We start from the raw sequence: 23,440 nt of genomic DNA, 5'->3' as shown, positions 1-23,440 counted from the left end.
AAAATCCTTGTTTTAACATGCTCAGCTAAATTCTGATCTCTCAACCAGGCATGCCTACGAAGAACAGAACCAGTGGCAGCCACCCTCGAGGAGGCCTGCACAGCATCAAAACCACATTGCAAGGAATGTTTACCCACCTGTTCAGACACATGAACTAAATCCTGCAACTCTTTACACTCAATACCTTCTGCCAGAGCATCCACCTTAGATTTCAATTGTGAAAGGAGATAATTCTGATATTTTAACATGTGAAACTGACAATTCAACGCCCTCATGGCTAAAGTGGAAGAAGTATACACTTTCTTTCCCCATCTATCCAAAGCCCTTGCCTCTTTATCAGGAGGAACAGGATTTTTAACAACAGAGGCCTTCACACCTTTAGGCCCCTGAGAGACAGTTTCGGGTCTGCCCTAGGACTCTTAAAAGATACTTATGAGCTTCAGGCACCCTATAGTACCTATCCGGTTTAACTGGGGCAGGAGGCAAAGAATCAGGATTGAGGGAAGCCTCTGCAAAACATCTTCCACGACATGCAGAACAGGAGGTATAGCTAAAGGCCTATGCTGGGGAATAGACTAGAATTCCCTTAGCCTCTACCTGGAATCAGAGAAATCTTGACCTTCCCATTTAAAATGCTCCCTCATGGAATGCAGAGTCTCTGAAAATGAAAAATCCTCAGGAGGAGAAGCTGAAGGAGTAGAATCATCCACATCAGAATCAGAATAAGGAGGATACTCCTGCAAGTCTTCAGCCGAAGACTCAGAAGCCTCGAACATTGCTCAAAACTCTCAAACTCAGGTTCCACCCTAGGCCTCTTATCAGGAGGGGCATAGAACCTCTAATCATAGTAATCAAATCCTCTGCCATTTTAAGCATATGTTTCTTAGGCAAAGACCCTGAAGCACTAGGAGAAACCCCCACTGAAGTTAAACTTGGCCTGCCTCTCAAAGAAGCCTTGGAAACAGAAGGGGAGGCTCTAACCACCTTAGGAAGAGAGGAAGAACAGCCACCTGAGAAGCCCCTCAGCCTGGCCTACTTCCTGAGGATACATCCTGTAACAGTAAAGTCTCTCCTGAGACTCCAAAGAAACACCTGGCAAAACCTCCGGCTCCACTGAGCCTTCTAAAGATCCGGCGTCTGGGACTGTCGGTTCTTCCACTCTAGGCTTTGCTGCTTTGTCCTTGCGCTTTTTGGCGAAGCGGGCCGGAGCCTCCGACGGCATTTTATAATTACAACGCTTCCCAAAAACTAACCTGGCACAGTCTAACCTTCTCTTAATAGTGCGTTTGTTAAATCTAGCACAAGAGCGGCATCCAACAACGTCGTGCTCAGGCCCTAAACAAGGTATACACAAAGTATGGTAATCCCTATGAGGTATCTGTTTCCCACAAGAAATACAGTTATTCACTTTTTCTGACATCCGGTTAAATACTGAGGCAAGAAAAAACCAAAATATTCCCCAACGGGATACTTAGCCAACTTTGATTCGGTCTGAAACTCTGACTTCAGAAACTTTCAGAACGCCAACCTGCACTCGCAAAATTGCTTCTGCATCGGACCATGCGGCAAAAAAGACTGAGGATATGACGTCGGTCATGCGCATTAGTACCCTGACGTACTGACGTCAGTCTAATGCGCCCTGACCGACGTCAGCCATATACTTTGGTATTCGGGCCGACTGGACAGCGGACTACCCAATAGTTAGGACTGCAGCAATGTGGAATGAAGAACATCAGCTTTCCTCTTGGCAATCACTTCAGCAAGAAGGGTTTCAGAGCTACAGGCTCTCATGGCTGTGGAGCCTTTTATTACATTTTACCCAGACAGGGTGCCCCTCAGGACCAATCCTTCCTTTATGCCTAAGTTGTGGTATCCAGTGTGGCTCTTAACCAAACAATTCACCTGCCAACATTTTACCCAAATCCGCAGAACAAGGGGGAGCGGATTCTGCATTCATTGGACGTACACAGACAACTAAGATTCTACTTAAACAGGACCAAATCTCTAAGAAAGTCTGAGCAACTACTGCTGGCATTTGCTTCAGGATCAGAGGGGAAGGCTGTATCAAAGCAGACTATTTCTAAGTGGATGAGCCACTGCATTCGTTTCTGCTACTTGCACCATGGTAAACCTGTACCCGAGGGAATCCGGTCACATTCCACCAGGGCTGCCTCTACATCAGCAGCCTTTCTCAGAGGAGTTCCAACCAAAGACATTCTAGAAGCTGCTACTTGGAGCTCTGTTCATACCTTCACAATGCATTATCATTTGCCTCTCTTCTCCAAATCCAGGGCAGGCATTGCCACTGCAGTTCTGCAGGGCCTCATAGCCGCTCCTAGTGCTATTTAGTTCCATCCTCCCATCCATAGCTTTGGGATTCTACCCAGATGTAATGACTGCAACAGTGAAACATGAAGAACATAGTACAGTTGTGTACACTTACCATAAATGTAGATGTTCGAGTGTATTCACTGTTGCAGTCCGGGTTACCCACCCGCCACCCCCCTTTTCTATAACTTCTCTTTCCTTCACTATATTCTACAGCCTTTGTGGTGTATTTGTTTTTAGATGAAGGTAAAGTTTATGTTGTTAAAAGTGCATTTATATATAGTACTGTTTATTTATTTATTTATATATATATATATATATATATATATATATATATATATATATATATATATATATGTATTTTTGCTCCCCATTTGGGGGGCACCTGACATCTGGGGCAAGAAAAACTGAATAAAATGGCATCGGCTGCATGTTTTATACCCCTTACGACCTGACGTCATGGAAGAGGAGACAGCAGCCAACGCAGGACCCAAGACTTTCATATTCAGGCCGACTGAGGGCAATCTGCCAGCAGATTACCTAGATGTAATGACTGCAACAGTGAATACACTCTAACATCTACATTTATGGTAAGTGTACACAACTGTACTTTTCAGGAGTCCTTGCAAACACTCTTGGAGAACAGATGCCATTTCATTCTCTTGATTAGGGATGTTCTTGTATGCTTTTCCACCCTTTCCACTGATTTCCAAGGTACTGTTGAAGATTCAGAAAAATTTGTCAAAAATCACTGTGGTGACTCGTTTGGCGTAGGCAAAATTAGTTTTCCCTAGTTAGAGAGTGGGCCAAGGGCAGTTACCACAATTTTGACAGACTGAATCTACTCATACAGGACATGTGTTGGATACACCACATCAAACACCTGCAACTGGTTGCCTGGACGATTCAGTTTTGCTACCTTTTTAAGCACCTTTTTCATGAATATGTGCAGCAAGTACTAAAGGATGCGAGAAAGCCTGCTTCTAGAATGTCGTATGTTGGCAAATGGAAAAGCTTTTCTATTTAGTGCTTGGCTAATAACCAGGATCCCATCAGGGAGTTTGTACCCCTAAATATTTGTGGCCTTACAAATACATCTATCAAATGCATGTAACAGCTATTTCAGCTTGTCTGCCCATGGAACCCCTCTTACTTTTTTTTGTCTCTGGTAAAACATTTTATGAAAGGGGAGTTGCATATGAGCTCCCCCCCACTTGTAAACATATCCATCCATCCTGGGATCTGTATTTTATGCTGGAGAAACCAGCTTTGTCTCCTTTTTATCCTACCTCTTTGGTTGAGTTGAGGGTCATTACTTGGAAAACTGTTTTACTTGTTACTCTGACATCTGCAAGGTGAGTACCCGAGTTGCAAGCTCTTATGGTAAGGGAATGCTATCTGGTTTTCCATAGAGGTAGGGTCACACAGCAGAGTAACCCCACTTTCATGCCCAAGTTTGTCTGAGAGTTCACTTTAATGCAAGCCATCTGTCTCAGTTTTTTTATTCAAAGTCAAAAACAACGGAGAGCAGATTGTTTACACCTTGGATGTGCACAGGCAACTCGGGTATTATGGTGACAGAATCAAGACCTTCAGGAAGCTGACCAGCTGTTTGTTTCCTATATATACATGGTGTAAGAAAGATCAACCTGTGTCTAAACAGACTACCTTTAGATGGTTGTCCTCTGCTATTGTGTGCTGTTTTTCCTAACATGGTGAAACCATTCCCGGCAGAGTTAGGGCCCATTCTACTAGGGCCTTAGCTTCTTCAGTGGCATATTGGAAAGGGATAGCCTCTAGAAGAACTAGAGGCAGGCCCTTGGTCCTCCATCCATGCATTTAAAAAGCACTACAAACTGGATTCCTTCTCTAGGTTTAGACCAGGCTTTGCAGGGACCCTTCTTCAAGGCTGCTGGACTGTTATCCTTCCTCCTTCCAGGGGGGTTAAGCTTTGGTGCTCTAACCATAGGCTAATGCAGCTGCAAGAATGACGAACAGTAGCCACACCCACTCATCACACCTCTTTGTGTACATGATTGCTTTGGGTTACAACTTCTGTTGTTGAAATTGTTGTTGCAGTTAGTCTTTCATTGGTTTCAGCATTTGTGATTGTTTCAGGATTAGCTCCCCTTTATTCTCGTTTGGGACAAAAAAGTCCTGAAGATTTTTAGAAACCCTGGGCTGCTTTTTTACTTCCCTCCAATAGGAATTAGTCTATATGCAGCCAGAAGAGTGACTGGGGGGGGGGGGGGGGGGCTGGATTATATATTCTTGGCAGGATACAACCCATAGACTACTGCAGCAGTGAAGAATTCAGACATCTACTGTTCTGGGTAAGTGCAACTTACACAGCTGTACTTTCATGTTCACATTTATTATAGTGCTTAAATTCCTGTACACTTTACAAAAAACAATATCCTCAAATAATGTAATACAGTGCAAGTGAACCAAATTACAAACTATAACAATTTGAAATAAATGTGCAGTAGGCAAATCTTCCTAACATTAATAACAAAAAGTGTAACTGAAAAATGGTTGGTAGATGGACAGTGATTTAACAAATAAACAGTCACTATAAAAACAAAAATGGTTGCTAAGCAAAGTCCTGACTTAAAATTTTGCAGACATTTCAAAGCAATAATAAAATTGGAAAATATTGCACTGCAACGAGCATGTAAAACTAACTTCTAAATAGTAAACAGTTGCTGAAATGATTCTGCCAGACAGTACAAAGAGCACTCAGTGAAACAGGCTAAAATAGCTGACTTGCAAAAATTAGCCACAGCCAAAATTGTTAGTTCCATAGACACTGCAGCAACAGTCACAAATTCACTTGAAGATGACCATTTCAGGCAGCTTCCCCACAAAAAATCAGATCCTATTGAGAATAAACCACATATGGCATGGAAGCTGCATTGCATGACAGAGACAGTGGACCTACGTACAAATGCCAGTACATGGAACATTTCACTTTTCAAAGCAGTATCCAAAGTCCTGTTAAAGCACTGTAAATTATATAAAATCTCCAAATCCAGAGATAATTTGAGGTCCATAGTTGCTTGGTGGGCCTTCCCTTGAAATTTAGAAACACAACTTGTATTTTCCCATCTATTTATGCTTAAAATACAACAGTTTATTTGTTAAGAGTCGCTTACTTATTGCAGTAAGTAAGGGAAGTGTCGCATCCTATGTCTGCCTTTATGTGCCTTTACCTTGTTCATTTGGCTTTTTATTTTATGTTCCTAGTCCTGGTGCTATGCTGTTTTGAATTTTATAAGACCTGACTCTTAACTTGTCATCATGTGGTATGCCACTAAGACATTAACATTCATTAGCCTTGTTAGAATAAAAATCCGAATGTGCAGGGTAACAGAATAAAATGACTGTGCTATGTGGATGATGACTGCAGCCTTACAAGCTTATGTGTGGGCATCCATTAAGACAGCTGGGAGGATTAGAGTTTCCCTCTTTCAAAAGTTCTGTTTTACTAGGTTTGTAGAAAAGTTATCACACACTATTATGGCATGATGTTATAGTGAGACAATTTTCTCATGCACTGTTTAACTAGGAAATGGCAGAGCTAGATCTGGTTCAACTTCTGTTTCTTATTTTTTTAAACATATGTATTAAATACCATTTTACACAATGACCAAAGTACATATACATTAATAGAAGAGAAAGCAAACTGTAGTGATTTCCTGTCCTTGCCTATTTAAGTGGTACAGTGTGAAATATTTTCTGCTTAAAAACCTCAGCTTTGGCCGGCTAAGGACTTGCTGTATTCAACTGGACGTATAAGAGAATTTAAGTACCTTTATCTGCTCTTTTTTTTCAAAAAAATACAGTATTTAAATTGATTTTAACTGTGTGGAAGGAATATTAACTGAACTGGAAGTTAGTCAGTGTTTGCTGAACTTTGTTATTTGCTAGTAATTACAGGTGTGGGGGTAGTCACATTCTTTGATTTCCTGTCCTTGCCTATTTAAGTGGTACAGTGTGAAATATTTTCTGCTTAAACCTCAGCTTTGGCCGGCTAAGGACTTGTTGTATTCAACTGGATGTATAAGAGAATTTAAGTACCTTTATCTGCTCTTTTTTTTCCCCAAAAAATACAGTATTTAAATTGATTTTAACTGTGTGGAAGGAATATTAACTGAACTGGAAGTTAGTCAGTGTTTGCTGAACTTTATTTGCTAGTAATTACAGGTGTGGGGGTAGTCACATTTTTTGATTTCCTGTCCTTGCCTATTTAAGTGGTACAGTGTGAAATATTTTCTGCTTAAAAACCTCAGCTTTGGCCGGCTAAGGACTTGCTGTATTCAACTGGACGTATAAGAGAATTTAAGTACCTTTATCTGCTCTTTTTTTCCCCAAAAAATACAGTATTTAAATTGATTTTAACTGTGTGGAAGGAATATTAACTGAACTGGAAGTTTTGACTCTGCTCTTCAGTTAGTCCCACCCACCGTCCCTGTTTTTGTTTTGGTGTTAATCTTAGTGGCCTTGCAACTGCCCTCCCCTCTTGTAAATTTGTGTTTGGATACTCCTTCTGGGCCCATCTCATTTGCTCACTCAACTGAGTGCAGTGAGATCATATTCTGATTTCAGGCACTCCTACTGTGTACAAAGAGAGCATCTGGGAAACAGAAAAAAAAAATAAATAAAAAAAAAAAAAAATTAAGCTTGTTTCCTGCCTTTCCTGTTAAGTGGTATAGACTATTTGTAGGCTTCTGAGCCCCCAAGCCCTTCTGTGTTGGAGGGAAGCCTTCTAGCTTAGTTTTTTTTCTTATAACTAGCCAGTTTTCTAGTTTCAGCACTCAAATCTGTTTCTTTGATCTCAGCACTTATTCAGAAAAAAAAAAAAAAAAATTCATCTGCTTTTACTGTATTTGTGTTTCTACCTACTTTTTTTTTACTTTTGCATCATCTTAAAAGTACTCAATTGTATTTATTACTGCTTGGTGTAACTCATTCTAAGCCTTTTGGTTTAAACACTTGGGCTTCGGACCAGTTGTTTTGCACTGAGAGGGTTTGTGGTCTGCACTGTAGTGGCAGAACAGGTATCTTACATCCTTCTAGGTTGGGAACTGCTGATTGAGGGCTCAGTGTCTGTTATTCTAAAAGTGTATTAATTCTGGTTTAAGCAGTTGGGCTTTCAAGCCAGTTATTTTACATTAAGAGGGTTCGTGGTCTGCACTCTTGTGGGAGGAGAGGCTGAACTCTGCCCTTCTGAGCTGGGAATTTCTGTTTAAAGGCTTATAGTGCATGCATATCTGAACTGCTTCTTACTGAGGTTGGTGCGCCTTGTTTGCTGTGGCATAGACTGGATTCGGGCCTGCTGGATCTAGCTTTGTTTGTGTAACTTGAGCACTAATCCAGGCATTCTCTAAAGTATTCAATTGTATTTATTACTGCTTGGTAGTAACTTGATTAAAGTGTAGCTATCATTCCAAGTCTTTTGGATTAAGCACTTGGGCTTCAGACCAGTTGTTATACATTAGGAAGGTTTGTGGCATGCACTGTGGTGGCAGGACAGGTAGCTTTCATCCTTCTAAGTTGGGAACTGCTGATTGAGAGCCCAGTGTCTGTTATTCTTAAAGTGTATTAGTTCTGGTTTAAGCACTTGGGCTTCAGGCCGGTTATTTTACATTAAGAAGGTTTGTGGTCTGCACTCTTGTGGGAGAAGAGGCTGGACTCTGCCCTTCTGAGCTGGGAATTTCTGGTTAAAGGTTTGTAGTGCCTGAATATTTGAACTGTATCTTACTGAAATTGGTACACTTTGTTTGCTGTAGCATAGACTAGATCCAGGCCTGCTGAATCTAGCTTTGTTTATATGCTTGTTGTTTGTTTGCTTGTTATTTCCCTGGAACGCTAATTCCACCTAATACGCGGCTTCTCAGTGCTTCTGTGGATCACTACTGATATCTGCATTGCTTACTGTACTTATTTCCTTGTTTCACTTGAAAGAAAGTTGCTGTTTGTCGTTTTTGCATTTAAGTTACCTGTAACACATTGCACTTAAGTTACCTGGCACTTGCTCACTAAAGCAATTATATAAGTCTGCACTAAAAATTAAAAGCACTACACCCTCACTCCCCACTGGCCCTGGTTTTCAATTATTAAGGAATTCCCAATATTATTCTAGCATGTCCAAAGGTGAGTTGTCAATCTCCTCTCCAGTCCAGCTGGTGAATCTGGGAATCTTGAGGCAATGTTACAACTGCCTCATGTACACAGACAACCCTCTCCTCCTCCCAACAAATTCCAACACATGTGAGAGATGCAACCATATAGCCAAACTGGAGCCTAAGCTCTCTCAACTCAGTAGTGGCATAACCAGTCAGGAGGAGAAGGAAACCACACTCACTACAATTTCAGTCTCACATAGACCTACCACGACAGCAAACCAAACACATAATCACACAAAAACATACTCGGAGGCTCTAAATAAAGATCTGCCGAAGCAGCAGAGACCTCCAAAGCAGACACTCAAGCAGCCGCTACCCCAAAACAAAACACGTGCAACACATATCTCACAAAGCCAGTGTGCCGAACAGTCACAGCCCTTAAGACTAAACAACACACCTGATACACTTGTAATAGGTGACTCTATCGTCAGGCACACTGACGTCCCGCTCACCAGGCTGAACAAGGAGAGGGTCACGGTGAGCAGCCTGTCTGGCGCTAGGATCCGCCACATAACACAAGCACTCAGGTCACTCCAAGGCAAGTACAAATATGACTCAGTCATTGTCCATGCTGGTGTGAATGACCTAAGACGTACCTCCCTGGACTACATGAAAAGAGACATAAAGGAGCTCTCTGAGCATGTAGCCCAGGCCGGTATGACCCTGACCTTGAGTAGCATCTTACCCTCACCAAGAATGATGCCACAATATGAAGACAAGATGATCAATTTCAACAATTGGCTTAAGTACTGGTGTCATTCAAAGGGGATCCAATGCCTGTCAGCTTGGGATGATATGCTCGACAAGCCACGATGCTTCGCTAGGGACGGCTTGCACCTGTCACCCTGGGCTTTCGGATATTGGCAAAGGCTCTTGCTACCCCCATAGTGCCTTTTTTAGGCAAGGCTCAAAAGACAAACCCACCTCCATAGGTATCACAAGGGATAAGAAACTAAGAGTAATGCTACTCAACGCCAGAAGTCTAAACCTCAAGATGCACGCACTCTAAACTCTCCTTAGCATGGAGAACATCGATATCTGTGCAGTAACAGAAACCTGGTTCAGGGCTCCCGAGAGCACCCCAGCACTACCAGGTTATACCTCATACCATGCTTTTCGGCCCCAAAACTTGGACCAAACCACAAAAGGAGGGGGAGTATCGATATTCATCAAAGATACCCACATCTCCAGGTTGGTGGCAAAGCACGAAGCATCAGAGACTATCCATGTGCAACTAACAGTGGGTAAAACTGCCTTCCAGTTTATAGCCTGCTACAGACCACCCTCCCAAACCCAGGAACCCCACTCGGCCTTCCTGAGAACACTGGAAAATATGAAGGTCTCTCCAAACACCATTATATTGGGCGACTTCAACTACCCAAACATAGACTGGGAGCATTACTCTAGCTCCAACACCCTAGCCCAAAGGTCCATAGAATTTATAAACTCAAATGCTATGGAACAACTTGTTACCACTCCCACAAGAGGGGAAAACATACTGGACCTGATCATCACCAACATGGGGACTCTATGCTCCAGACCAGAAGTGTATTCCTCACTGGTAAGATCAGACCATAAACTAATCTCACTGGATATTCACATCCCGATCACACCCCCTGCCCAGAAAACCACAGTGAAAAACTTCTCTAAAGCAAATTTCACACTCCTCAAAACTGAGGTGGAATCCTTCAAAGCCCCCGGGCCTGTGGAAAATACGGCCCAGACCGCAGAATCCTTTATAAATGCATTCTATGAACACCTTCAGGAATGCATGGATCATGCAATCCCAAATAAAACCAAGACCCAATCCTCCAAAGGCAGACGTCCTGTCTGGTGGACCCCAGCCATAAACAAACTATACAATAGAAGGAGGAAGCTACTAAATGATAGATCAAAATCCCAAAAAGGGAAGGCATCACTGATCAGTATTAGCAAAAACTACGGGCACACATAAAATTGTCTAAGGCCAGCTTCGAGAGAAAAATTGCACAGGGCACTAAGGATAATCACAAGGCTTTCTTTAGTTATGTTAGGAACCTGGGTGGTAATTCCCAGATATGCTCAGAGTTAGTCCAAAATGACAAAAAATACACCGAACCCACAGACATTGCCAACATCCTAGCTGTCAGGTTCAGCGCAAACTCCCCCCCCACCAAAGGGCAAATATCTATCCCAGCAGAGTGCTGACCCCTGACATCTCAGATGCTCAGGTAAGAGCCGCCCTCTCCAAAGCAAAAAACACAGCATCAATGGGACCAGACGGTGTCCCGGGCTGCATCCTACATGAACTCCAAGAAGAGCTAAACCCAAACATAAAACTACTGTTCAATCTCAGCCTTACTACAGGATATGTGCCCAAAGAGTGGCGTACAGCAACAGTGGTCCCTTTCCATAAAGGTGGTGCCTCAACAGATCCTGGAAACTATCGCCCCATAAGCCTGACTAGCTTGGTCTGCAAAGCTATGGAAAGGATCATCATGGACCTCATAAATAAAGATATTGGGGACCTACAAACACTGGATCCTACCCAGTTTGGCTTTGTTAAGGGCAGATCCTGCCTCTTAAACCTGGTTGATTTCTTTGAAACAGTCACCAAGGCCATTGACGAGGGGAAGGTGGTCCACACAGCCTACCTGGACCTCGCAAAAGCCTTCGATACAATACCCCACTCGGGCATTATAGGTAAGCTCACCAGCTTAAATATAAACCCCTATGTCACTAGATGGATTGCAAATTGGCTCAAGGACAAAACCCACATGGTTAGAATTGCTGGAGCCATGTCAGACTCCAAACCAGTTACAAGTGGTGTCCCACAAGGCTCAGTCCTGGGACCTCTCTTGTTCGGTATATATTTCTCGGAGGTACAGGCCAACACGGAAGGACTGTGGCTGACCAAGTTCGCAGATGACTGCAAACTGGGCGCCATAATCGACTCTCCAGCCGACACAAGCATCCTCCAAAAGGGCCTCATAGAAACAGACAACTGGTGCCAGAGCCATGGCCTCAAGCTAAACGCCAAAAAGTGTATATTCATCCCCTTTGGCAAAAACAAAGTGCCCACAAATTACCACATAGGTGGTAATCCATTAAGTACAGAAGAAGTAATTAGGGACCTGGGGACCCAAGTTGATAGCAATCTCTCATTTGACAACCACGTGGCCAAAGTGGTTAGAAAAACATTTTATATAGCCCACCTAATCATGAAGGGATTCACATCTAGATCAGGGGACGTCATCGTGCCTCTTTACTCATCCCTCATCAGGCCCATAATTGAGTACAATGCGCCTTTTGGGATGTACCTTACCCAGACACCTGCAGCAACTGGAAAGACCCCAAAAGTACCTCACCAAGAGGATCAAAGGGCTCAAACAGATGCCATATGCTGCCCGGTTAAAGAAACTCCAGCTCTACTCAGTGGTATACTGCCTGTTCAGAGGCGATCTGTGCCTGACGTATAAAGCCATGTCCAACCCGGAATTAATGGACATGCTGCACCTCAGAAAATCCAAATCCCATTGAGCTACGCGCTCGAGAGACTTGAACCTCAGCACTGAAATAAATAGGACTTGCTGGAGGGACAGATTCATAACCCAGAGGCTCCCTTCACTCTGGAATAAAATCCCAGTCCAGGTTAGGCAGAGTCCCTCATTGACTCTCTTCAAGACGAATCTTGATGAATGGATGGGAGATCGTAGGTTTACCCTGGGTATCACTTCTGTGTCACTGTTAGACAGAGGCACAGTATACTAACCTCGAAAAAGGGCATAGCAAAATAAATTTAAAATGGGTGGCGAAAGCCAAACACATTCTGGCTAGGCTTATAAATGCACTAGGGCAGATAGCCTAGTATGAACCTATGAACATTTTATGCATTATGCATACGTTTTGTTTGTAACAGTCATGCATGCCAACATTATATAAATTACTGAAGTCCAGCCTTCACTTAAACTTCACTCCTCCTGAACCTTATTCTGCATGTTTTGCTCCCACAAATCCCATTTATTTATATATAATTTTCTCCTTCACTTTTCAAAAGATTCTACCACAGTTCTTTAATATCATTTATAATATTCAGTACTTCAGCTGTACTTTGTTTAGATTTTGACTTCTATTTTCTAGTAATTGCTTCTTTGGCAGAGAATAGCATTAAACGTTGTAAGGCCTTACTTATGTGTAGGCAATTCAGATCCTATGATGTAGCTCAAAATAATTATTTCTTTAGTTACTGCAGTTTGCTCCCCTAACATTTTTGACAAATTACTCTGAAGGGAATGTTTAAATTTGCCAACTCTTGACATTCTCAAAAAACATGTTCCCAATTACCTCTCTTTCCCGTCACATCTCCAGCATTTGCTATCCATCTGAGCAAATAATTCTGTGAAGTCAGCTTGGGGTATAAACATACCTATGCAAACAATTCCATGCAAAAAATCTTGTGTCTTCTGGTCTTTTTTGCATACTAGGAAGCCATGAAAATGTTATCCCTTTGTTCCTTTGTACATCGCCTTTCCATTCCATCTTTCCAAGCTGTTTATACTTATTATGCAGTATTTTATTTGCTTCACTAATTATCCCTTTTTAACATTAGACCCTGTTCTAGCACTCCTTTATCCCTTTCATTTAGCCTATTCTCTGGTATCAGTCTTCTGGTTGGCCCCATTCCACTCTATTATCTTTCCCTTTTAGCTATTTGCTCCCAATGACTTGGTTCATTTGCTAATTTTCTCTGGTAAATGCCAGCCCCTCTTGTCTGTTTTCTGTATCCCTAATTGCAGTCTTCCCTATTGATAAAATCTACTTTTTCCATTTCACTGTTGGTTTAGTTTTTAGAATACTTTCCTGGTACTTTATAGTATTTTGTATGTTGGTTGTTATTCTCTTTAAGGACTTGCATCCAAAATACTATTTTATCCCTATTTCTCAAATTTGTTCCCTGTTTCATCATCAACCTTTTTCACTTTGCTTAATAACTTTCTGCTTGTTTTATGTGTGTATGCCTTAATTGCAGAGCTCTAAATTATTCCTTCAAATTGGGTAATCCTAAACTACCTATTTCTAAGGGGGGGGGGGTAACTTATCTCCCTTAACTCTTGCCCTGTTGCCCTCCCAAATAAATTAGCTCAACTCTTTATTAGTTATTGTTACAGCTTCTCTGATTGCAAAGATCATGTCTCCACAGATATGGGTAACTTCTGTTTATCATGAGTCTCACTGAGGATCACTTCTGTGATACTCTGGCTTTTTTTTTTTTTTTTTTGTGACTTCAAACTCAGAATTTGAGCATGCTCGGTGCAGCTTTATGTATGTGATCATTCACCACTCTGTAGCTGTGTGTTACCACTCATCACTGCTCAAAAATAAAGCTTTTCAACAGTAGTTATAGTATGGTATACAGCTGTGTTCTAGGACGTGTCATCCAGCAGTTCACCTTCTGGTCCTTACTCTCCTTGAGGAATGGTGGTGTAATCTGTCTATTTTCCTTGAGGTTCCCATCAATTTCTCTCCGTCTTCTGTGCAGGAAAGATGTGATGGAAAATCAAGGAGGACCTCATTGTGTGCCGTCTGATTATACATTTATCCTATGTTCAGAAAGAGCTTCCTGTGTCAAAAATTAGGCCAATAACTGTATGTGATAGAGGGGCTCATTGTATGTTGAACTGCTTACTAAGAAGCTTAAGGTCTAGATTTATGGTAGCTGACTGTGAAAACCTTTTTATCTTTGTTAATTCTCCTGGTTAGTTATTACTAACTCATTGTATAAACTGTGTGTCGCTGACCAAGTGTGGATTATTCAAAAAGGCAAGGGTACATGAATTTATTGCTTTTAGGTTTATAATCACTTATTGCATGCAGCCATTGTCTGAAATGTGTCTGGCTGAACTTTTCTTTTGAAAACTAATACTAACATTTTCACATATATTTGACCCTTGTAGTTTCAAAATAGTCTGGAACCAGACTTGGAGATAGTGGTATGCTCTGGCTACGGGAAGAATGGTGCCCTTTCAGTTTTACAGGTAAGGTGGTGTGTCCATTTATTCAGGAGTGCTTAAATGTGTTTAACAACATTTTGCAGTTAGCCACATACTGATAGTTCTCTATTAGTTTGGAAGATTGTTTCTAGTCTGTTTTCTATTGTAAGCATGTATTTTTATTTAAGTGGGTGTGTCCCACTGGGCAGAGTTCATCTACACATCCACCTGGGTAGCAGATCTCCACAAATAACCTTTAATCTGAAGTTGTTGTTTTCATTTGCTCTTCAACCTGTGGGACACGGATCCAGGACGGATCAGACTCTGCATCATTTCTCCAGCATCGGATCTGAGCTCTAAGGTCCTCCCCTACCCATAATGCCCTTGTCGCTTTCTTTCCTTCAGATCTCGTTTGCCATGTCTAATGTTCACATTGAGGTCTGTGCTCTAAGCGATTTCTTGGGTATGTTTTTTTGGAGGGTTTCTAGCTGTCTTTAGTCCTTTCTCTCCCCTTTCACTTTTCTTGCACTTTGCACTCAGGCGTTGATACTTTAGAAAATAAATAAATAAAACTTTTCCCGCTTTCGGTACTCCTCTACTATCTCTCATCTGTGTGTGGGTGAGTGCTTTGGGTTCTCTGCCTCCATCCTCATGGCAGAGACACCCAAGCCTGGATTCAGAAAGTGCACAGAGTGTGGCCACAAGCTTTACCCTGTGGATGGCCATACTTTGTGTGTTTTGTGTTTAGGGATTCTGCACCTCAGTTCCTCCTGCTCGGTCTGCACTGGGTTCAATCCCCATGCATTGATTGACAGGAGGAATAAACCTGTTCTTAAGGGCCTCTTTTAACCTCCCACTGTGGAGGCCCAAGCTTCCTCTTCAACTACTTCTGGTCCCCCTTCCACCCTGGCCTCTGGGACTCAACCTCCAGCTAAGAGGACTGGGGATGGAGAGAAGCGCAAGTACCGGGTTAGGCCGATGAAGTGGTCCACCCAACCACCCCTCCTCGGCCGCATCTGTGGCAAAATCTCACCTGGGCCTTGGCTCGAATTCCCCATGGCTCCATTCCACTTGCTTCTCCCCGGAGCCAGAGGTGTCTCGGAGCCATTCACCAGTGCAGTGTCGGCTCCACCCCATCATCTGTCGGGACCGGTGTCGGTGACCTCTTCTGCTAGGTCCACCCACAGCCTCTCCAAACCAAGGTGAACAGGATGGTGTGGAGATTCATCCACACACAGATACAGATGGGAGTCTTGCCTGCCCCCTCCCTCTCCAGGGCTGGGGGCATGCTGTCCTCTTTCATCCTGATAACTCCCTTCTTGAATCCAACCCCTGTTTTTGGATTCCTTGGGTTCGAGGACCCTCGGCGTCAAGGAGTCGGTGCAGACGGTACCTGGTACCTCCACACCGACCATTTCCTTGTGCAGGTCGGCTTCGACGAGCTCAGAGCCGTAGCCTCGGCACAGGATCCGAGGGAGTAGTTTCGGCTTTGGGTTTTTCGAAGCCAAACCTTCTACTTGGAGTCTCTGTGCCTTGAGATTTGGCTCCGGCTTCCCCATTGATCCAGAGGATTACGGACCCGATCGTAGCCCTAGCTCCAGGGGTTCGTTCTCCTTATACCTTTGACATGGTGGAGAGGGTCTTCTTGATCCCTTCGAGACCCTTGGAGATCTCATCCTCTGATTCCACCCTGGCTCCCTATGTCGCGGGTCCAGATTCCACCATTCTGCCATTCAGGGACAGCCTGCTTCCTCTCCACCCTAGGGAGTTCCCCCACAGGAATAGCTGGATGTTTTTGAGACCTCCCCCCAGGAGGTTCCTTGAAAATGCACATGTAAAAGGAGACACTTAGACTTCCTGCCGGAGTCTGTCATGGAGGACACCTATTTGGAGGAAGGAAAGGGTTCCCTTGATCACCCCCAGAGGATGTCTCTTTTGGAGACTTCATGGAGATCCTGCGGCAGCATTGGGGGGTTGTCTGCTTAAAAAACCCAACCCTGACGAGTCGGTGTTCTTGGAGGCATTTGGCCCTGGACCCTTGACTTCCTGGGCGTATGTCCCGTGGCTCCTCTGGTGGACCCTGTTACATCTCGGGCGTGGAAGGAGCCCAACATGGTGGAACTTATCCCGAAATGCCCTGATAAGGTCCTCTGCTCCCCTTCTGATAAACCACACTGGTCGAAGTGATCCCTTGTCGAAGCCATGATGGTGGTGGCGACCACCAAGAAGGAGCTTGCACAGGAGAACTACATGGTCCATCTGCCGGACCAAGAGTGTAGGGCCTTGGACTGTTTTGGGAAGTGGGTCTACACTTCAGCAACGTTCTCTGTACATCTTCTGAACTACATGGCACATGTTATTAGACTGCAGCAAGACCTAGTGAAGGAGTTCACTGAGTCTACCCCAGGGTCCATGTTGACGGAGGATAGGAAGGTTTACCTCTGTTTAGCTTCTATCTCATGCTACTGAGGGTGCCGCTAGAGCTGCCAGAGCAGGTGTTGCCATCAGGCGTCACACCTAACTCTGACTTTGTAACTTCTCTGAGCCCTTCAAGGCATCATTTACAAATGCCCCGTACAATGGTTCCACTCTCTTTGGAAAGATGGTAAGCGACACACTGGTCCAGAGCGAGAAGGACGGGAAGACTCTGTCTGCCATTGGAATCCACTTCAAACCCCTCAATGATCCTTCTCCAGGAATCAGAGGGGGCTGAAGAAAGTGGTTCTGGAAGTCTCAGGGTTATTCCCAGGATGCTCGGGACTCACCCTCCCCCATAGGCAGAGGGGGATTCAACAGACACTGCTCTCACAATAGAGGAGGTCCGAGGAACCAAAGGTCTCTGGATTCATTTCCGAACAGGCCTGCACAGCAGCCCTGAAAGGTTGCCTGGCTGCTCATCTATGGAGGCAGTTGGGGGTCGACTTTCACTACACCAAACAGCTTGGGAGTCAATTACAGATTATCATTTGGTGTTGCAAATTATATCCAGAGGATACTCAATCCCTTTTTTCAAAGGCCAATCCCGGCCAAATACCTCACGGACGTTCACCTGCGCAAAGGGAGGCAGCAGCACAGGAAATTTCCAAGCTGCTCTAAAAACAAATCATTCAGCCCATCCCCCCCAGATCAGTCTGGATTAGGCATCTGTTCCAGGTTCTTTTTGGTGCCCCTCCAGCCATCGACTTTGCCAAGCAAGGGATTTCCTCATCCAGGTGGCCCACCATCTGGGCATCGCCATAAAGCTCAACAAGTTCCTGTTAGAACCAGTGCAAGTTCTGTATTTCATTGGAACTTGGTTAGACAACATTCAGACCAGGGTCTTTTTGACATCCAACAGACTTCAGTCCCTCAAACATCATGTCTTGTGTATTCAAGCCCAATCTCCCCCAGCAGAATTTGTCTTATGGACATTAGGGTCCATGGTGGCCACGATCACCCTCTTACACAGAGCTCAGTTACACATGAGAGTGCTTCAATGGACTCTAGCAGTCCAGTGGTCCTTTGTAGGTCTACCATTGTCCCATCCTATGTGTCTATCCCGAGCCTGCAGAGATTCTCTTTTTTAGTGGATTCAATCCCTGGACCTTCTTCGGGGTCGTCTGTTTATTCTCCCTTCCCCACTGATCACGGTGACAACAGATGGCTCCGTACTCGGATGGGGGGACAGTTTTGGGAAGGACCGTCCAAGGCACGTGGACCCATTTGCACATCAACGTCCTGGAGATGAGGGCAGTGCAATTGGTGTTGCAAGCTCTTCATGCCCATCTTTCCCTAGGGACAGTTGCCATCCAGACAGGCAACATGTCTGTAGTCTGGTATATCAAAAAACAGGGGCGAACCAGGTCTTATCCCCTTTGTTCCGAAGCCATGAGATTTACCATCTGTTTTCTGGTGGCAACGCACATTCCGGGGAGGTCCAACATTCTAGCAGACAGGCTCAGCAGGTCTATCCTGATCCCTTATGAGTGGTCTCTGAATCCTTCAGTAGCAAAACAGATCTTTCTAAAGTGGGTCAGCCTTGCTGCAATCTCTTTGCGTCTCATTCCATTGTGAAGTGCAGTGAGTGCTTCACTCTGATTCCCCCCTCCTGGTAAGGCTCCCAGAGACGCTTTGGTTCTTGCTTAGCCCTCCAGTCTTTTCTGTGCTTATTCTCTGCTTCCCCTGATCCCAAAGCTCATTCAGAAAGCACAACGGCTAGGGAGATCAGTCAGCCTCATTGCCCCCTTCTGGCTCGCCAAGTATGGTTCCCTTCTCTGTGGTCTCATGCATTGTGACCTCCCTGGATGCTGTATCCAGTTCCGGATGTGATTTCACATCCAGATCTGGCCAGTCTGAAGCTTACTTCTTGGCTACTTCAGATGTTCTTCATGTTTCACTGTTGCAGTCATCAAATTTGGGTTATCTGCCTGCAGGTAGCCCTCAGCCGGCCTGAATACCAGAGTCTTCGGATTTCTACGTCGGATGCTGTCGCTTCTTCCTTGATGTCAGTTCGTCAGGGGTATAAAACATGCAGCTGACGCCATTACCCCAGTCTTTCTTGCCGTACGGTGCCCGAAGCAGAAGCAGTTTGCAACTGCCGGTGGGCCGACTCCTGAAATTTTCGTTTTCAAGTTTCAAACCCTAAGTCTTCAAAAAAGCTAAGTACCCTGTTGGGGATCCTTTTTCTTGCTCTAACTGATGTCAGTAAAAGTTAACAATTGCCTTACCTGTGGAAAGCAAATACCTCATAAAGATTTTCATTCCTACTGCATCCCTTGTTTAGGCCCAGACCACGACGTCCCTCGTTGTCAGTTTTGTGCCCTGTTTAACGCCCGAACTATTCACCGTTGGGCTATTTTTGCAGATAATTATTTTTGTACTTGTTTTGTGTACTCCGAAATGGCTTTGTCAAGCCATCAGACTACCGTTATTCCGAAAAAACATAAGGATAAAGACAGAGACAGCTGCATAGGTCCAAAACTGCCGATGACGCTTCCGTTAATCTAGTCTCCAGTCTGACAGTACTCAGTGAGGCGCTTTCACAGCCCCTGATACCCGCTACTTCTGATTCGCAGGCCTCTACTGAGACCCATTCGGAGTCTGGTATGCAGCGAGATACTTCTTCGACTATGGAACCTGCAGATGTCTCTATCTTGGATGGGTCCGGAGCCGCTGTGCAGGCACCGGCTTCTGAAGGTGTATTCAGGCCTACAGACATTCATATTAAACCGACGCCATCGTTTTCATCCAAGCCAAAAACTCACACCACGCCTAGAAAACTGACAACCAAACTGCAGAGTCAGGCCCATATGCCTAAAAAACAAATGCTTAGAATGGCTGAAGACCTTATTACCTTAATTAGGGGAAGCCAGCCTTCCCCCTCTAAGAGACCGAGAACTGATTTTCTTTCTGATTCTTCTGATCAGCAATCTGATATTTCTGCTCCTTCTGATAACCAGGATTTGCCCTTATGTACTTATGAGGATTCTGATGCAGAGGACTCTTATTCCCTCTGTCTCCCCTCCAGAGAATTTTTCTTTTGAGGAAACCTTGCACACTCTTAGGGAGCTTTCCCGCTGGGAAAGCCAGGATTACTCTGACTCCAAAAAGACACTTAGGGAATTCTTACTACTACCTCAACACAGGCCTTTAGCAATCCCTCCTGTTCTGGACATTGTAGATGATGCTTTCTTGGAATCTAGCCTTACCCCAGACACTTTGCTTCCAGCTCCCAGAAAACCTGACAGGTACTACAGAGTACCTGACTCTCACAAGTTCCTCTTCAAGAATCCTTCTGCGGATCCAGAGACCATTTCCCAAGGACCAAAAGGCATTAAGGCTACTGCTGCCAAAAATCCTACCCCTTCTGATAGAGATTCTAGAGCCTTAGACAGATGGGGTAAGCAGGTATACACTTCTGCTACTTTGGCCATTAGGGCTTTAAATTGCGAGTTTCATATGTTAAAGTATCAGCAGCATGTTATGGGGCTACTTAAACAGAAAATTATGTTGATTCCTGACTGTACTGAACATAAAGAATTACAGGATTTAATGCATTCTGCAGAATAAGTTGGTAAACATACCTTGCAGTGTGGTTTTGACGCTTTAGAAGCATCTTGCAGGGCTGCTGTCACTGGGTCTGTAATTAGAAGGCATGCTTGGCTTAAGGAACAAAACTTGCCAGATCATGTAAAAGCTAAATTACTGGATGCTTCCTTAAACCAAGACAGCCTTTTTGGCAACAAAGCAGAAGTCCTCAACAGGATGGAGGAAAAAGCTCATTCTATGCAAAATGTTAAAGATTTCCTACAAGTGCAGCCTCCCAGATTCAGTAGTCATTGGCCTTCCAAGAACTGGTCCTTTCCAGCCTCTTCTAGGCCTTCTCAGTCCAAACCCAGGAACAGCAGACCACCTAGGTTACAGTCTCAAGCTACGCACAGACCTAAACAGTGGGGGCTCCCACTTCCAAAACAAGGAGTAATAAGCCACCCCCCTATGGAAAAATGGCACAATGACTTAACCTTAACCCTTCCAAGCCCTGCTCTCAACTACCTGCTCCCTTAGGAGCAAAGCTCACCCTGCATGCAATAAACTGGGAACTCATTACCCAGGACAAACGGGTTTTGAATATTGTTTCCCAAGGATACAGATTCCACCTCCACACACTACCAACCCCAAATGGTTGACCAGACCTGTCCCCAAACCAAATGGGCGGAGGCCCAACAGCAGGTTCTCTCTCTTCTAAATATCAGGGCTATTCAACCTGTCCCAGCTGAACAAAGGGGACAAGGTATTTATTCAAGACATTTTCTGGTACCCAGAAAAGACGACTCCTGGCGGCCCATCCTGGACCTCTCTATTCTCAGCACCTTTCTGGTAGTTCCAAAATTCAAAATGCTAACTCTGCAACAGCTTCTTTCCGTGCTAGCCAAGGATGCCTGGCTGGCAACCCTGGACTTAAAGGAAGCTTACCTCCATGTTCCAGTAAGGGAATCTTGCAGGAAATACCTATGTTTCAGGGCAGGCTCCATGCACTATCAGTTCTCTGCACTTCCATTTGGCTTATTTACTGCGCCCAGGGTATTCACAAAGTGTCTAGCTCCAGCCATTGCATTTTGCATGCATAGAAATATTCAAATTTACCCATACTTGGACGATTGTCTTATTCAGGCAGAAAGCCAGAACTTGCTATTACGACACCTGGCATTCATAAAGAGACTTCTAACCTCTCTGGGGTATACCATCAACGAAAAAAAAATCTCACCTAGTACCCTGCCAACAGATTGTATTCCTGGGAGCAAGCTTGAACACAACTTCCCAGATGGCATTCCTCACTACGGAGAAACAAGTTTATTTGACAACCTACTTCAAACTATTGGCTACAAAACCCCAGCTATCTGCAAGGAAAATACTGCAAGCCCTGGGGTTTATGGCCTCTTGCATTTTACTAATTCCATATGCAAGACTGCATATGAGGAAACTCCACTGGTGTCTTAAAAGCCTATGGTGTCAACATTCTCAGGACCTGGAAACAATGATTTCTATCATTCCTTGTACGAAGACAGAGTTTCTTTGGTGGGCAGAGGCCTGCTATCCCAACAAAGGACTCCCTTTCACTCTACCCCCTGCCGCCCACACTCTAACAACAGACGCATCAGACTATGCATGGGGGGCTCACATGGCAGGGCATTGCATTCAGGGCAGATGGAACCCAAGACAGATGCACCTGCATATCAATCAAAACGAAATGTTAGCTGTACAGAATGCTCTGACAGCCTTCAAAGATGGCAATTTTCCAGGACAACTATTGGTAAAGACAGACAACACCACAGTTATGTGGTACATAAACAAGCAGGGGGGAACCCACTTGTACCCTCTCTGCAGACTAGCCATGGCTCTGTGGAACACAGCCTTGAACTACCAAGTACACCTGCAAGCTCGATTCCTGCCAGGCAAACTAAATTCACTGGCAGACCTAAGCAGAAATCTCATGGACCCACATGAATGGAAACTAGAACCCAAAATATTCAACCTCTTGAGGAACAAATGGGGGACTCCAGAGGTAGACCTGTTTGCCTCCCCGCAAAACTTCCAATTGCACAAATTCTGCACATGAACTCCCCACAGCTAAGCTTGGAAAGTGGATGCCCTGTCCTTCACCTGGGAAAGCCTCTCAGTTTATGCCTTTCCCCCTCTACCTCTTCTTTCGAAGGTCCTACTCAAGATCAAACAGAACAAGCCAGGGACAATACTGATTGCACCAGACTGGCCACGCCAACACTGGTACCACCTCTTGCGCAGTATGACACTGCTACAACCATGGCACCTGCCGCAGACCCCATCCCTGCTGTCTCAGCAGGCGGGCCAGGTTCTGCACCCTCAGCTTCAAACCCTGAACCTTGCAGAGTGGCTAATTCCTTGAGCGCTCCTCTAGCATCCCTCAGTAAGCAGGTACTGGATGTCATTCTGGAGGCAAGGAGGCCTAGTACTAGAAAATCCTATGCTGAAAAGTGGAAAAGATACTGATGTAATGGGATCCTATCTCGCCTACATTCATAACTGATGGGCTCGGAGCCGATCCATCGGCTCCGACTCGGCCAACTAATACACTAGAATGAAGTCTCTTATTAGCTGGGCTACTCCCTATCCCAGGATGCACTACACCTGCTTCCCCAGATCTCGTTTGCCGCTTTACAAGCTGGACGTGGTCTCGACTTGGCTGGAGCTAAGTGGTTTTCTTTACCTTTACTGGTCTTTGACCTTGGGTTTTTTCCTCTGAATATTGATAAAACAGCTGTTTTAACAGCTACTCTCTGTAAATTGTGTGTTTTTTGATAACTTGTGTGTGAAGTGATTATAGGTACTTTATTTCGCTGTCGGGCAAGGCCCATTTAAGTTATAGGGCCTTTGCCCTATTTTTTTTTAAGACTTGGTGTTATTATTATTTTTTCTTCAGGCTAAGCCCGTTTAAATTAG

The 23,440-nt window shown here is 44.4% G+C and overlaps 1 protein-coding gene across 1 annotated transcript in view; it reads left to right on the top strand.

Moving 5' to 3' along the window:
- Positions 1–23,440, top strand: part of CPSF1 (cleavage and polyadenylation specific factor 1) — a 2,236,766-nt gene that overhangs the window by 1,058,748 nt on the left and 1,154,578 nt on the right. The window contains exon 16 of the mRNA XM_044069873.1: positions 14,450–14,530. Coding sequence (XP_043925808.1) covers positions 14,450–14,530 — 81 coding nt within the window. The remainder of the gene's footprint in view (positions 1–14,449; positions 14,531–23,440) is intronic.

The sequence above is a fragment of the Protopterus annectens genome, chromosome 4.part0, assembly GCF_019279795.1.
Source record: "Protopterus annectens isolate FY-2018-M chromosome 4.part0, PAN1.0, whole genome shotgun sequence".
NCBI lineage: Eukaryota > Metazoa > Chordata > Ceratodontiformes > Protopteridae > Protopterus > Protopterus annectens.
The sequence above is the reverse complement of the archived record's forward strand: the minus strand, read 5'-3'. Positions and strand labels throughout refer to the sequence as shown.